The sequence below is a fragment of the Muscardinus avellanarius genome (assembly GCF_963383645.1).
Source record: "Muscardinus avellanarius genome assembly, chromosome: 11".
In the NCBI taxonomy this organism is placed as follows: domain Eukaryota; kingdom Metazoa; phylum Chordata; class Mammalia; order Rodentia; family Gliridae; genus Muscardinus; species Muscardinus avellanarius.
Genome location: NC_137797.1, coordinates 81,590,512 through 81,604,090, shown reverse-complemented (window position 1 = coordinate 81,604,090; position 13,579 = coordinate 81,590,512). Strand labels below are relative to the sequence as shown.

Here is a 13,579-nt window from a genome sequence, read left to right as displayed (position 1 = left end):
CAAAGCACCAGAAGTTTTAGGTATCAATATTGTAGACATAATGAAACCAGTAAGTCTAAACTTGGAGGAAAGAATTCTGAAAAAAGATAAAACTTGAGACTCAACAAAGCAGAGACTAAGCAACCAAAGTATTTACTAAGGTGAAGCAATACTTGGGCATATAAAATAATTATTAAAATTGAAACTGAAATTATAAATCTCTCTTTAGAACATTGGTATTTTATTCATGCCTGATGTTTCTGGCTTTCCACATATGAAAATTTTCAATCACTGTTCAGTGGAGATCGATTTACACATGTTATTTCTGGGAACAAAGTAGAAAATCAACTCTCAACATTTTGGCTTTGTCTGTGTTTTGTATGCAGTAACACCCCTCTTCTCTTAGGTCAGAGAACCCAGTAAATGAAAATCAATCTGCTGATGAAATGATTACAAATCAAGAGTTTGTGGACTTCACACAAACCTTGATGCAAGCTATTTCTCAGATTAAATATCTAAAACATTTATTTAAGTTGTAACTGATAGGCAGTCAAGGAAAAATAAATATATATTAGTTTATCCTATATATGAATAGATAAAATACTTATAAATGATGTGTGGCCCCTGTATCATTCTCTGAAATACTATAAGGTTAAGTTAAAAAAAAATTCAACATCATATGACTGACTGGTATCCAGAAAAAAGTGCTAAAATAATGAAACAGAAAAAATGTACCTAAGATGCATTTCAAGAAAATGTTCCAGAAAAAAATTGAATGTATAGTGAGAAAGAAGACATTACGTTCAAAGACTAGCATTGAGACCTATCTTAATAAAGTTGCTAGCATATAAGATAAAAATTTCTTTGGACAGCCAGGAAATATGATCAATTTTCATAATTATTACTTAAATGTATGAAAAAATATCCTGGTACAGTGGCACTTGCTTGTAATCCCAGCACTTGAGAGGTTGAGACAGGAGGACTGTAGGTTTGAAGCTAGCCTGGGCCACTTAACAAGACCCTTAGCAACTTAGCAAGACCCTGTTTCAATAAAAAAGGGTAGGGTAGTTTAGAAGCAGAACCCCCCTGGTTTTAATCCCCAGTAACCAAAAATACAAATAGTTTTTTAAGGTAAGAAGAACATGAAGCCTGTCTCATACCTCCACTAAAATATTCAATACTAAAACAAAATGAAATATTTATAAAGGCTTCACGAAGAAAACAAAACCCCAATATTTTATAACCAACCAAACTACTTTCTCAAGAGTTTGAATATAAACCAATAACAATAAGGAAAAATATTCTAAACATTAAAATAATCAGGAAGTGCAACTTATTAGGAATGTTTTAAAGTGCATCCAATAAAAAGCCTCTAACAAAAAGGCTTGAGGTAAACACTGAGTCCATGTAACTGAAGGAGTAAGAAAAAGGAGAATTTAGGAAGTTCAGATGGAAAACTGAATGTAAATACTATATAGTCTGTCACTGCAGAATTAATTTATTTCAAAGAAGTTAGTGGCAAAACAAGTAGAAATAAGTCAAAGTGTGAATACTCTGGCTTTTCTCAGCTGTTAGAGCCAAAGGTCATAAAATAGTTTTAAATCTAACATTTTTCTGAGCCCCTACTATGCACTAGGCATTGTGCTATTTTACATGCAGCAGTTTATAAAATTATAATAATAACCCAAATAAATAACTATTTATTATTATTATTTTTTTTTTGCAGTATTGGAGACTGAATTCAGGGGCATTCTGGGCTACAGCCTTTTTGAAACAGGATCTCACTGAGTTGCATAGGGCCTCACTAAGTAGCTTAAGGCTGTCTGTGAACCTGGATCCTCTTTTCTCAGCCTCTCGAATGCTGGGACTATTTCTATTTTATACATAATTAAACCAAGATATAATGAAAGAAGACATATTACAGGTTATGTTCAAGGTTGTAGTCTATAATAGATGGAAAACCCAGATCCAAATCCAGATATCCTGATTACAGAATCCATACATTAACTATTTGTGCCAGGTGAGGGGTATATGCTTATAATCTAGTGCTGGGGTGCTGTTCTTTTTCAGAATTAAAAAATAAATAATAATAATAATAAATAAAAAATAAAATAAAAGCTAGCTGTGCAGCTTGAAGGTTGAATTCCCTGGGTTCCATCTCCAGCACCACATATAGAAAATGTTATAAAGCTAAAGCCAAGAGCAAACAGTGTTAATTCACAAACTCAAATGAAAGAGAGGATAGAGGAAACAAGAAAATTAAAAAATACTAATTTCATTAAAAAGTGGGCATAGTGTGCCAAAATACTTAAAATGAAATGATAGTACTCATAGAAACTTTGAGATTTCTCCATAGCAGCATATTGAAAATCTCACTTCACTGCTCTAATCTCGATGTAGAATTAGATAATTTGCTATCAGTATAATTGATTTATTTTGTCTCTATGGATGGTCATTGTTATTATTAGGACAATGTAAATTTTATTTACACTATCCTAATAATACTAGAACAATAAAACTAATATATACTTATATATATATATATATATATATATATATATATATATATATATATTCCTATCAAGAGCAAAGATGGGATTTATGAGAGAAAAAGGAGAAAGGAATACAAAATATAATTGTTCAAGGAATAATTAGTTGTCTCTCCTTGGCCAATTTGCCTACTTGGCAATGGCAAGAGGCCACTGTGGGCATTTTCCCCTTGAAGTGGTTGGTTGACTCATTAGAGAAAACATTGATGTTACTTACGGATTGTCTGGGACATAGGTGAAGGATTCTCCTCTTCATGTCTGTAGGTACCTCCATTCCACCGCCAAAGGTTTCACTTGAGAAACACTTGCTATGTAGAAACCAGTAAATTAGCAATCCCTTTTTGAACAGACGAACGAAGAGTAGAACAAATCACTAATTTTAAGATAGCGCATTCTACAAGTGGAGTGAAGTCCATTACAGGCTTGCACTATTCTTACATATATGATGTATAAATACATATTGATTAAAAAAAATTCACTAAGCTGTCAAAAATCTAACGCCTCTTTTAGTTATCATATAGTTCAAGTACTGTCATATGTGATCATATGACACTCTGAATTCTCTTTTTTGTATAGACAAGTAACAGATTTGCTGTTTTAAGTCATTAGTAAACAGTTCAACTGAATCCAAAATTAAAGATTAAGGGGGCCCACTACCGCAAAGATCAATAACTGAATAGAAATTGGTTAGAAGTGAAGACACTGAAGAAAAACATAGGTGCTTTATAAAATTCAGTTTGAGATAATTTTAACACATATGAAAAATAACCCTAGCATGCATTTTGAGTTTAGAATCAGAACTCCCTACATAATTTGTAGGACTTGGTACAAAATGAAAATACAGGACACCTTATTTCAAAGTTATTGAAAAATTCAAGTTATTGACAGCTGATCATCAAACCAAGGGTGGAACGTACTTTAGCCTGCAGCCATTGCTGACCACACAGATGTAGGCCCATGAAACCTGCCTTGCCTGTCAAACAAGAATGATGGTACTATGAATCAAACAGAAATTTGAGAATAACAATATGACATTTTTTGAGAAGTTGGTAACATTTTGACTTTGAACATGTGATTTTAAGATGCTGGTATTAAGCAAAGAGAGGTGTGGGGTCAGGGCTTAAGATCGATTTTACACTGTGCTCTGGATTATCTGCTTAAAGGCCCGTGTTTCTCAGTTCTTTTCATTAATACGTAAAGGTAATAGTGTGACTACACCATAGGTTTCTGTGACAATTAAGAAAGTGAATATATATGAAGTACTTCAAAAGGGGCCTAGCATATAGCAAGTGTTCTTTAGTTTTTGGCATTGTTATGTGGTTATGGCTATTATGGGGTTGGGATGAAGCTGGATCCATGTATGAAATCTCACTCATGAATAGAAGAGTTTTAAGAACAAACTGCACAAAGTTTGGAGCTGGAAAAAGAGACTGTAAAGGAGATGGGCAAATGAATGGTTTTAAAGTCTGAGAATAATTAGGGGAGAATACTCTGTCATAGAAATCAAGGGATGGGAAAGCAGCAATTAAGTTGTTAGTGGGCTTTTTTTGTTGAATGGTTTTAATTCAGGGTAGTTAAGATAGAAGTCTGATTATATGAAATTGAGGGGTAGGAAGAATGTGGAGGCAGTGGGTGTAGACCATTCTATTAGTACATTTAGAAACGAAGGAAAAGCATTAGATTGATGGAAGGGAGATATGATCAAGGGAAATTTTTTCTCCCAGTAACTCCCAGGTATTTCATTTCCAAAGGTAATTTTTTGCACAAGGCCTGACTTGTGGTCATCACTCAGTGTGGATTGCATGAACAGAATCTTCTTATTTTGTTATCAAAACAAACCTGAATTATTAGGATTGTTTTAGAGACCAGGATGTTGAGACAGACACCAGACCATCCCTCCAGTCACATTCCTTCCTTCCTTCCTCAGATTCACAGAATTTAAGCCCATATTTGCTACTCATGGGAAGATGGGAAGATAAAAATAGTACCAAGTTGGGTGTGTTGACGCACACTTGTAATCCCAGCATTTGGGAGGCTGAGGCAGGAGGATCACAGTTCGTGGACAGCCTCAGCTGTCCCTGTTTCAAAATAAAGAATAAAAAACAGGCTAGGGGTATAGCTTGGAGGTAGAATGTCTCTGGCTTTAATCCCCAGTACCCCCCCACCCCACACACACACACCAAGGGAGGCAAGAGTGTCCTGTTAAAATTATAGAGGAAATGGAACAGTAAGGGTGGAGAACAGAGACACAGAATGGGAGACTGATGCTTTTTCCCACGCCCTGTAAAGACGCTGAAGAGAGATGATGGAGAAGCACTGAGGGACGAGACTGTGAAGGATGGAAACATGTCCCTCTAGAGTACAGAGTGAGAAAGGACAGAGGCAGAAGGTATAGGCTGAAGTGGCTACATCAGCTTGAGATCTGGCTTGTGGCTATCTCAGCTCTACCCTTGCCAGTGGTGGAGGGAATAAGGTCTTGGGGATGGATCTGGTATTTGTAGAACTTCATATACATTGAAAGCTAAAATCCTGACAAAGATAGATTGCAATTTTTAAAAAATAAAACTTATAAGGTGGGCAATAACATTGTAGTAGAGGTTTGGAGAGTGTTTTTATGTGGCAAAAGTAGAGATTACCAGTGTAAGGATAAGATAGATGTCACAGTTGTCCAGTTGTCCAAAGAGAAGAGACATGACTGCCCTCAATAATATAATAGACAGAAATTAAGAATACTAATTTGCATGTGGATTACTTGATTCATGTTTTATTAGTCTATAATCAGTTTTGAAACAACTATTAAGATCATTTTTAACAGCAAATATTCTTAAAACCCTTTTGATTTTAGTTCATCGGAAATCCTGGGATTCAGAAATGTGGGTTAAAAGTGATTTCTTCTGTTGCACAATTTCCTGATGCACTAGAAATGTTATCTCTGGAAGGTGCTGTGGACTCGGTGCTTCACACACTACAGATGTGTCCAGATGACCCAGGTTAGTACAGACTGAACTCAGGAATTGAAGGATTTTTATAGGCCATTACATGTTAGTTGGATCCATAGTTATTTTTTCCTACAGCTTTTGAAATTTAAAACAATTCTATTTTTCAATTTTTCTAGAAATTCAGTGCCTGGGATTAAGTCTTATAGGATGCTTGATTACAAAGAAGAATTTAAGCACAGTAACGGGGCACCTGCTGGCAAAAATTCTGGTTTCCAGTTTACAACGATTCAAAGATGTCATTGAAGTACAGATTAAAGTATGTGCATTGTCTGAAAGGAAATTTGAGGACTTGTACAAATTTTACTTTCAGAACAGTTTGTGTAATTGCATTGATAAGGTATTCTAGTTAATTAAAATATCATTTATAAATAGTTTAATTATGGAAGGTGAAGAAAATGGCAATGGTTCTCTAAAGATCTAGTGTGGTGTGATTAAATCTCTAAAATCAGAATGTGTGTTTACTACTTCCCTTTCCCATAAAAATGTGCTAAAGAAATTTCAGTTGGCTGAAGTCTGGGGGGAGGGGGTGGGATTTACTTAGATTTTAGATATATACAAGTTTTCTTTATTCCAAAGCTTTTCAACCTTTGTGTTTTTATTGGAGGCTGCTTATCTCTAGTAATTTTGCCTCTTGGTTATTTTTCTTATAGCCAAAGTATATTGCAAAACATTTCTTATGAAGCAAAATTTAAAGCATGACACATAATAACTCTCATGATAAAGAACCAAAGATAATCTATGCTTAATTCAGGGGAGGCTAAGAAGTAAAGCATCATCTGGGATGGTGGCATACACCTGTAGTCCCAGCTACTTCAGAGGTTGAGGCAGGAAGATTTCTTGATCCCAGGAGTTCAGTGGCGGCCTAGGCAGTATAACAAGACCTTGCCATACTAAGGTGATCTTAAAAAAAGGAGAAAGAGATTACTTGTTTCAGTTTTTTGGTTGTTTGTTTGGTACTGGGGATTAATCCAGGCATACTACCTCTGAGCTACATTCCCAGCACTTTTAATTATTTTAAAACAGGGTTTGCTAAGTTATTGAGGGTTGTACTAAGTTGCTGAGGCTGGCCCAAAACCTGCAGTCCTCCTGTCTCAGCCCCTCAAGTACTAGGACTACAGATGTGTGCCACCATACCTGGCTTGTTTTTGTTTTTTGAGATGTTACTAAAACAAATTGTTTTTGCCTAGGTCATGGTATTTTAGTAATAATAGTTTTTCATCTTTAATAGACCACACTAAATAGTATATTTTCTTCAATATTCAACCAGAAATAAAAATCTCTAGGCTCTAAACCATGCACAGACAGTACTAGTAAATGATATGTCTAAATTGTTTTAAAAAGTATAAGGTGTTGACTAGGAAATTTCTTAGATTACAAACAATAATGCATTGTTTAAATTTTTTTTTAAATAAAGTACCTTGTGCTGAGATGATTAAACCACAGCAGAATAGATTAAAAGCAATCCAACAGGGAAGTTGAGACAGGAGGATTGCAAATTCGAGGACAGAAAATGACTTTGTATAGAAATGGAACTCACAGGGTCTCTGAATTAATTCATCTATACATATATTTTAGTATCCTTATAGTAGCTAGTAGTGATTATTATTATTATTTTTTTTTTGGTGGTACTGGGGTTCCTGGAAGCCCTTCTACCTCGGGGCTACACTCCCAGACCTATTTTTACATTTTCATTTTGGAAACAGGGTCTCCTAAGCCAGCGCACGGCTGGCTTCGAACCTGCGCGATCCTCCTGTCTCTGCCTCCCAAGCGCGGGGATTACAAGCGTGCGCCACCACGCCCGGCGCTAGTAGTGATTATAAACGCACAAGCAGAAGGCTAAGCATGACCTGCTAGCACATTTTCTTTGGCCAATACAGTTTTCAAGTTTTTAAGGAGCCTTCTGCACATTTGATTCACCAGCCTTTCTGTAGGATTTGAGTTTTCAAAAGCCTCTACTCTAGAGGTGAGTAGAGCAAATGTCCATAAATTAAGACTACTTACAAATGTTAATAAGTATTTGTACACACTCGGCATCTTAACCCCTCAGAATAATAATTTTAACAGTTAGACAATTTTGTTAATATGCTACAGTCGAGGTAATAATATATTTAAAAAGTTGAGTTTGCCTTTGATGAATTTACCTCTGCCAAATAACACTAAATCCTAATGTCTTCTCTTTTCTTGATATATCACATGGACATAGAGGAAAATATAAGTTGCTCTTTACAAATTACTTGCTACATGAATGTACAACTCATGGTGGGTATTGTGGCACAGACCTGTCATCCCAGCTCCTCGGGAGACAGAGGCAGGAGGATCACAAGTTCGAGGCCAGACTGGGCAACATAGCAAGATGCTGTATAAATAAACAAATAAATAAGTAAATAAAAGTTAAAAGGGGGTTCAGGGATGTAGCTCAGTGGTAGAGCCTTTGCCTAGCATGTATAAGATCCTGGGTTCAATCTTTAGTACAGGGAGGAAGGAAGGAAAGAAAGAAGGGAGGAAGAAAGAAAGTGAAGGAACACTTCAGCGTGTCTTCAAAACTCCTCTCAAATACACTCAATGTGAATGAAATTGAGCATTATAAATTTACCTCTGAGATAAAAATTTCAGGAGATACCACAAAAATATTGAGAGAACACCGAGCTCTCAGATTTTCAGTCATCATAAAACAAAAGTCACTCAATTGGCCTGTGGTGATCTGTGGCCCTGATGATCAATTTTTTTAAAAAAATCTTGATTAAAATCTGGCTTTCATCATGCATAAACGGCTTCAGACAGGGATCCTTAAAAGCAAAATGTTAGGGTGAGTAAGAGGAACTCTTTTACACTGTTGGTGGGAGTGCAAACTAGTTCAGTCACTATGGAGATCTGTGTGGAGATTCCTAAGAAAGGTGGGAATAGATCCACCATATGATCCAGCTATACCACTCCTGGGTATCTTTCCAAAGGGGTTGAATTCAGAGAAATACAGCAACATATGCATACCTATGTTCATAGCAGCACAATTTGTAATAGCCAAAATATGGAACCAACCCAGATCACCATCAACAGATGAATGGATAGCAAAACTGTGGGAAATACACACAATGGAATTCTATTCAGCCATAAAGAAGAACAAAATTATATCATTTGCAAGAAGATGGAAAGCCCTGGAGAGCATCATGTTAAGTGAGATCAGCCAAGCACAGAAGGAGAAGATACACATGTTTCCTCTAATATGCCCAAACTAGAAAACACAAAGGATACCAGTGGGACTCCAGATATTAGAGGGGAAATACTAGCTAAGTTTTAATGGAAAGATAGGAGAGGAGAAAGGCAGATCTTGATTAATGAGGGTCTACACCTGAACATGGGTAAAATTATAAATAAGACATGGTTAACCTGGACAACCATTGGTGGGAGGGGGGAAGAGAAAACGGGGGCGGGGGGTGGGGGAGAGGGCACCAAATATAGTGTAAATGTATACTATTTATGTTCAATAAAAAATTGTTAAAAAAATGCTTGACAAAATATAATGGCAAAAGTCTTTGGGAAGAGGAAAGTTACTATCCAAAACATGAAACTATTAAAAACCTTTGATTACACTTTGGAAGACAAGACACAGAAGAAACAGTGCCTTAACTATAGTTTCCTTATTCTTATTTCTAGAAACATCCAAGAACACTTATCCAACAACAGTCTTTTTCATGAAACTTCTACCACAAAAGAGACTGAATAAGCATAAATGCCAGGAGACAAAGTTGTAGAACCTCCAAATTTTCTATCCTTAACTACATTACTGACACAGCAGCAGATCAGAATAGAATTGGCTTAGTTACATATCAGTACATTTACCTGAAAATCTCTTTAGTTTGAATAAGTTGGACAATGAAGAAGGCAACTTTGGTCATTTCAGATCTTTTAAGTGTCACTCCTTATAATGCAAATTCTCATGTGAAAATTATAAAAGTGGAACTTCTTTTTGGCAATTTTAAAATATCTTGGAGGTGGTCAGATTATATTGTAAATATATGTAAATACTGTTACCTTTTTACTACAATAAATTTGCATTAATATTAGATATTTGAAAAAAAATAAATAAAATCTGGCTTTCATCATGCATAAACGGCTTCAGACAGGGATCCTTAAAAGCAAAATGTTAGGGTGAGTAAGTCTTTGGCCTGTTTTGCTTGAGGATGGTTCATTCTCTGCATCCCTGGTGTGTTCTTGGTACTGAGAGAGCAAGGAGAATTTGCAGGATTGTTTTAAGTACAAACCCAACCATTATATCTATTTAACTAAATGAACACATTAGGGGTTAAATATCATATGCAAGCTCTCTATCTTATTCATTTGTTTCTTTTGCCCATAAGTTGCTTATGTAGTTAAAATTTTGGGCCTTCCTTTCAGGGATTTCAGACAATTCTGGCCATACTTGATCTGTCAGTGTCTTTTTCCAAGCTGCTGCTGCATCATTCATTCGATGCAGTGATATTCCACCAGATGTCCTCAAGCGTCATGGAGCCAAAAGATCCGCAGGTACGCTGCTTTTCACATGTAGGCTCAATGTGAATTCAGCTGGTGTTAACCTTCATTTTCATTCTTTTTAGTTTTTAAACCTCTGTTGCAAATGCTTTGCAAAACTAGCTGTGGATGCTGAGTTAAAAAGTGAGCTGCTAGAGAGAGCATGTGATTGGAATAATAGTATCATGGTGGAATGCTTGCTTCTGTTGGGAGCTGATGCCAATCAAGGAAAGGAGGCAACTTCCTTAATTTGTCAGGTATGTTCAAGACCTCACCTTTGTCTTTACTTTGTTATTTCACTCTGCTGTAGTGTAGCTCTTCCGTATAGTCCCTTCTTCATAAAAACAAAACAAAGTAAATAGATTTATTAAGATATAACCCTCTAATACTGAAATAAATAATAAATAAATAAATAAATAAATAAAAAGATATAGCCTGATCAAGCTGAGAACAGTGGTGCACATCTATAATCCTAGTACTTGGGAGGACGAGACAGAAGTATCACAGGTTTGAGGCCAGCCTCAGCAACTTAGTGAGAATCTAACAACTTTGTAAGACCCTGTTTCAAAAAAAAAAAAAAAAGGAAATAGGGCTATGGGGTGTAGCTCAGAGGTAAAATGCACTTGGGTTTAATTTCCAGTATTAAAAATAAATAAATAGAGGACTTCCAGGAAGATGGTGACGGAGAAAAAGCAGGACTTATGAGCCCCGATAACAACCAATCTCTATTACCACAAAATCAGCGCCTTTCATAGCCAGAAAACACCATCAGCAGAGAAACAAAGAATGTAAATACAAGGGACAGAGAAAAAGAGGACTGGAAAAATGAGACACCAGAAAGAAACCAGACCACAGTGCTGCTGCTGGAGCCTCGGTGTGGGCACCATCTTCCCTCACAGCACCAGGCCCCAGAGAGGAGGGGAACTCAGAACGGAGCTTAGAGCCAGAGAGGAGATATGCCAGCCTCACGGGCGAGGATGCGGCAGTAGCACCTTACTGCCAACGGCAGCAGCAAGCTCACTGGACGGCACCAGACCAATGCACTCAACAGCCCACCAGGCTCCAGAGAGGAGCGGTGGACAGAGAGCCAAGGTGAACGGCTGCGGATCAGCTGGGTGGAATCCGGCAGATTTCTCGGCACAGGGAGCGTCTAAAGCTCCCAGGGGCTGGCCTCAGCCCACCCAGCAGGGACTCAGAGCAGAGCTCAAAAACAGAGAAGAAATACGCCAGCCTCACATCCGAGGGTGTGACAGTGGTGCCATATTGCCACCGGCGGCAGCAGCAGTGAATTCACTGAGTCCACTACAGCTCCATCAGCGCACTCAAAAACAGTGAGTCAAATTGCGGCCCTTAGAGGAGAAAGCCCAGTACTGCACTCCCAGGGACTTGACCCAGTGGGGGAGTGGCGGTGGCAGAGATATCATACCATAGTCACAACTCCCAGCAGGAGAATGCCCAACCTGGCACCCCCCATGGTCTAAAGTAGCCTCGATTGACTCCCTGGATCTGAGACTTTGTGATACAACCCAGTAAAGGAGTAGTGGGATCTGAGATACCACAGACTCGAGATCCAGAGCACCTTAAGTAAAGTCGTAGTGACCCAGGGAAGAACCGAGAGAAAGCACAAACTTCCGAAATCATGGGAAAGAGTAATAACAATGGAGCAATGAATGCCCACAACCCCACAACATCAGAACCTGATAAAACAGAAATTCAGAGATTTCTAGAAGATCAAATCAGGAAAATAACTGTAGAAATAATAGAGGTGTTTCAAAAAGAATTCAGAGCCAAAAAGAGATAAAGGATGTAATCAATGAAGTAAAGGCCTCAATTCAAAGTATAAACAATCGATTAGACCAAATGGAGAATAGAATCTCACTCCTAGAAGATGATCACTCCAAAAATAAATGCATAGTTTCTAATTTAGAAAAAAAAATCCGACAGCAGGAATCTGACATTGAAGAAATATGGGCCCATTTTAAGAGAGCTAACCTAAGAATAATTGGAATAGAGGCGGGAAAAGAAGGTGAAACCAAAGGGATCAACAATCTCTTCAAGGAAGTAATAGCAGAAAATTTTCCAAACATAGAGCAAGAGGTCGATACGCAGGTCCAGGAAACTTATAGAACTCCCTTTAGACAGGATCGGAGAAGAGGATCCCCATGCCACGTAATTGTCAAAATGACCAATGTGGAAGCCAAGCAGAGAATCTTAAAGGCAACAAAAACAAAGGGCCAAGTGACATTCAGAGGCAAACCATTAGAATTACTCCAGACTTCCCAAACCAAGTCATGAGAGCCAGAAGGGCTTGGAGTAACATATTCCAAACTCTGAAAGAAAACAACTTGCAGCCAAAAATTTCCTACCCAGCAAAACTTTCTATCAAATTACATGGGGAAATAAGAAGCTTCCATGACAAACAGAAACTGAAAGAATTTATGTCTTCAAAACCAGCGCTAGAGAAAATACTCAAAAGAGATTAACTACAAAGAAGAAATAGGTAACACACACCAGAACCAGAGAAACAAGATTTTCCATCCAATAGACAACTAAGATTGGTTATCTTTGGAGATTCATTATGTTAGTACAAACATGTGGTACATACACTCAATGGAATTTTACTCCGTCATAAAGAAGAACAGTTATGTCATTTGTAGGACAATGGATGGAACTAGGGAATGTTTTGGTAAGTGAGATTAGCCATTTTCAGAAAGTCAAGGGCTGTATATTTTCTCACATATGTGAAAGCTAGAAAGGAATTCCAGTTAAATGAGGAAAGAACCCAGTAGAATAATGGAAGAGGGTCGGGGAAAGGAGAAAGGAAGGAGAAAAAGAAGGATTGAGAAAGTAAACAGATCAAATAATGTTATGTTCATATACGATGCTATCACTAGACTCACGTTAGCATGTATGGGGAGGAAGGAGGTAGATAAGAGGTGGAATTTGCAGAGAAATACAAGAGATGCTGTATGCATATATGACTATGTCATTTTGAATATCACTATAATATATAATAACACTATACCAATAATCTAAAAAAGCAAACAAAACAAAGCAAAAAATTTGCACATCACAACCATTCACTTATTTAAAGTAAGCACAGTGGGAGGTGGGCATGGTGGTTTATGCCTATAATCCCCAGTACTTGGGAGGCTGAGACAGGAGGATCACAGGTTGGTAGCCAGCCTCAGCAATTTAATGAGACCCTCTTTCAAAATAAGAAAATCAAATAAAACTCAGGTTATAGCTCAGAGGTAGAAGTCCCTGGATTCAGTCCACAGTACCACAAAATCAATCAACCAAACAAAAACAATAAAGTATACAGTGGGGCTTGGCTAGAAGTGGTGGCATGTGCCTGTAATATACCAGGTACGTGGGAGGCAGCTGCAGGAGGATCTCTTAAGCCCGGGAGTTAGAAGCCAGCCTGGGTAATGAAGAGAGACGTTTTCTTAAATAAAATTAAAGTATACAATCCAGTGTTTTTTAGTTTGTTCACAGAGTTGTGTGACCATGACAGCAATCATTTTTAGAGCATTTCCAGCACCC

At 37.4% G+C, this 13,579-nt stretch overlaps 1 protein-coding gene across 1 annotated transcript in view; it reads left to right on the top strand.

Annotated features, from left to right (window-relative positions):
• Positions 1-13,579, top strand: part of LRRK2 (leucine rich repeat kinase 2) — a gene marked incomplete at both ends in the record, with an annotated part of 199,740 nt that overhangs the window by 49,705 nt on the left and 136,456 nt on the right. Inside the window, 4 exons of the mRNA XM_080706299.1 lie at positions 5,374-5,518; positions 5,644-5,783; positions 9,920-10,048; positions 10,120-10,290. Of these exons, the coding sequence (XP_080562425.1) occupies positions 5,374-5,518; positions 5,644-5,783; positions 9,920-10,048; positions 10,120-10,290 (585 nt within the window). The remainder of the gene's footprint in view (positions 1-5,373; positions 5,519-5,643; positions 5,784-9,919; positions 10,049-10,119; positions 10,291-13,579) is intronic.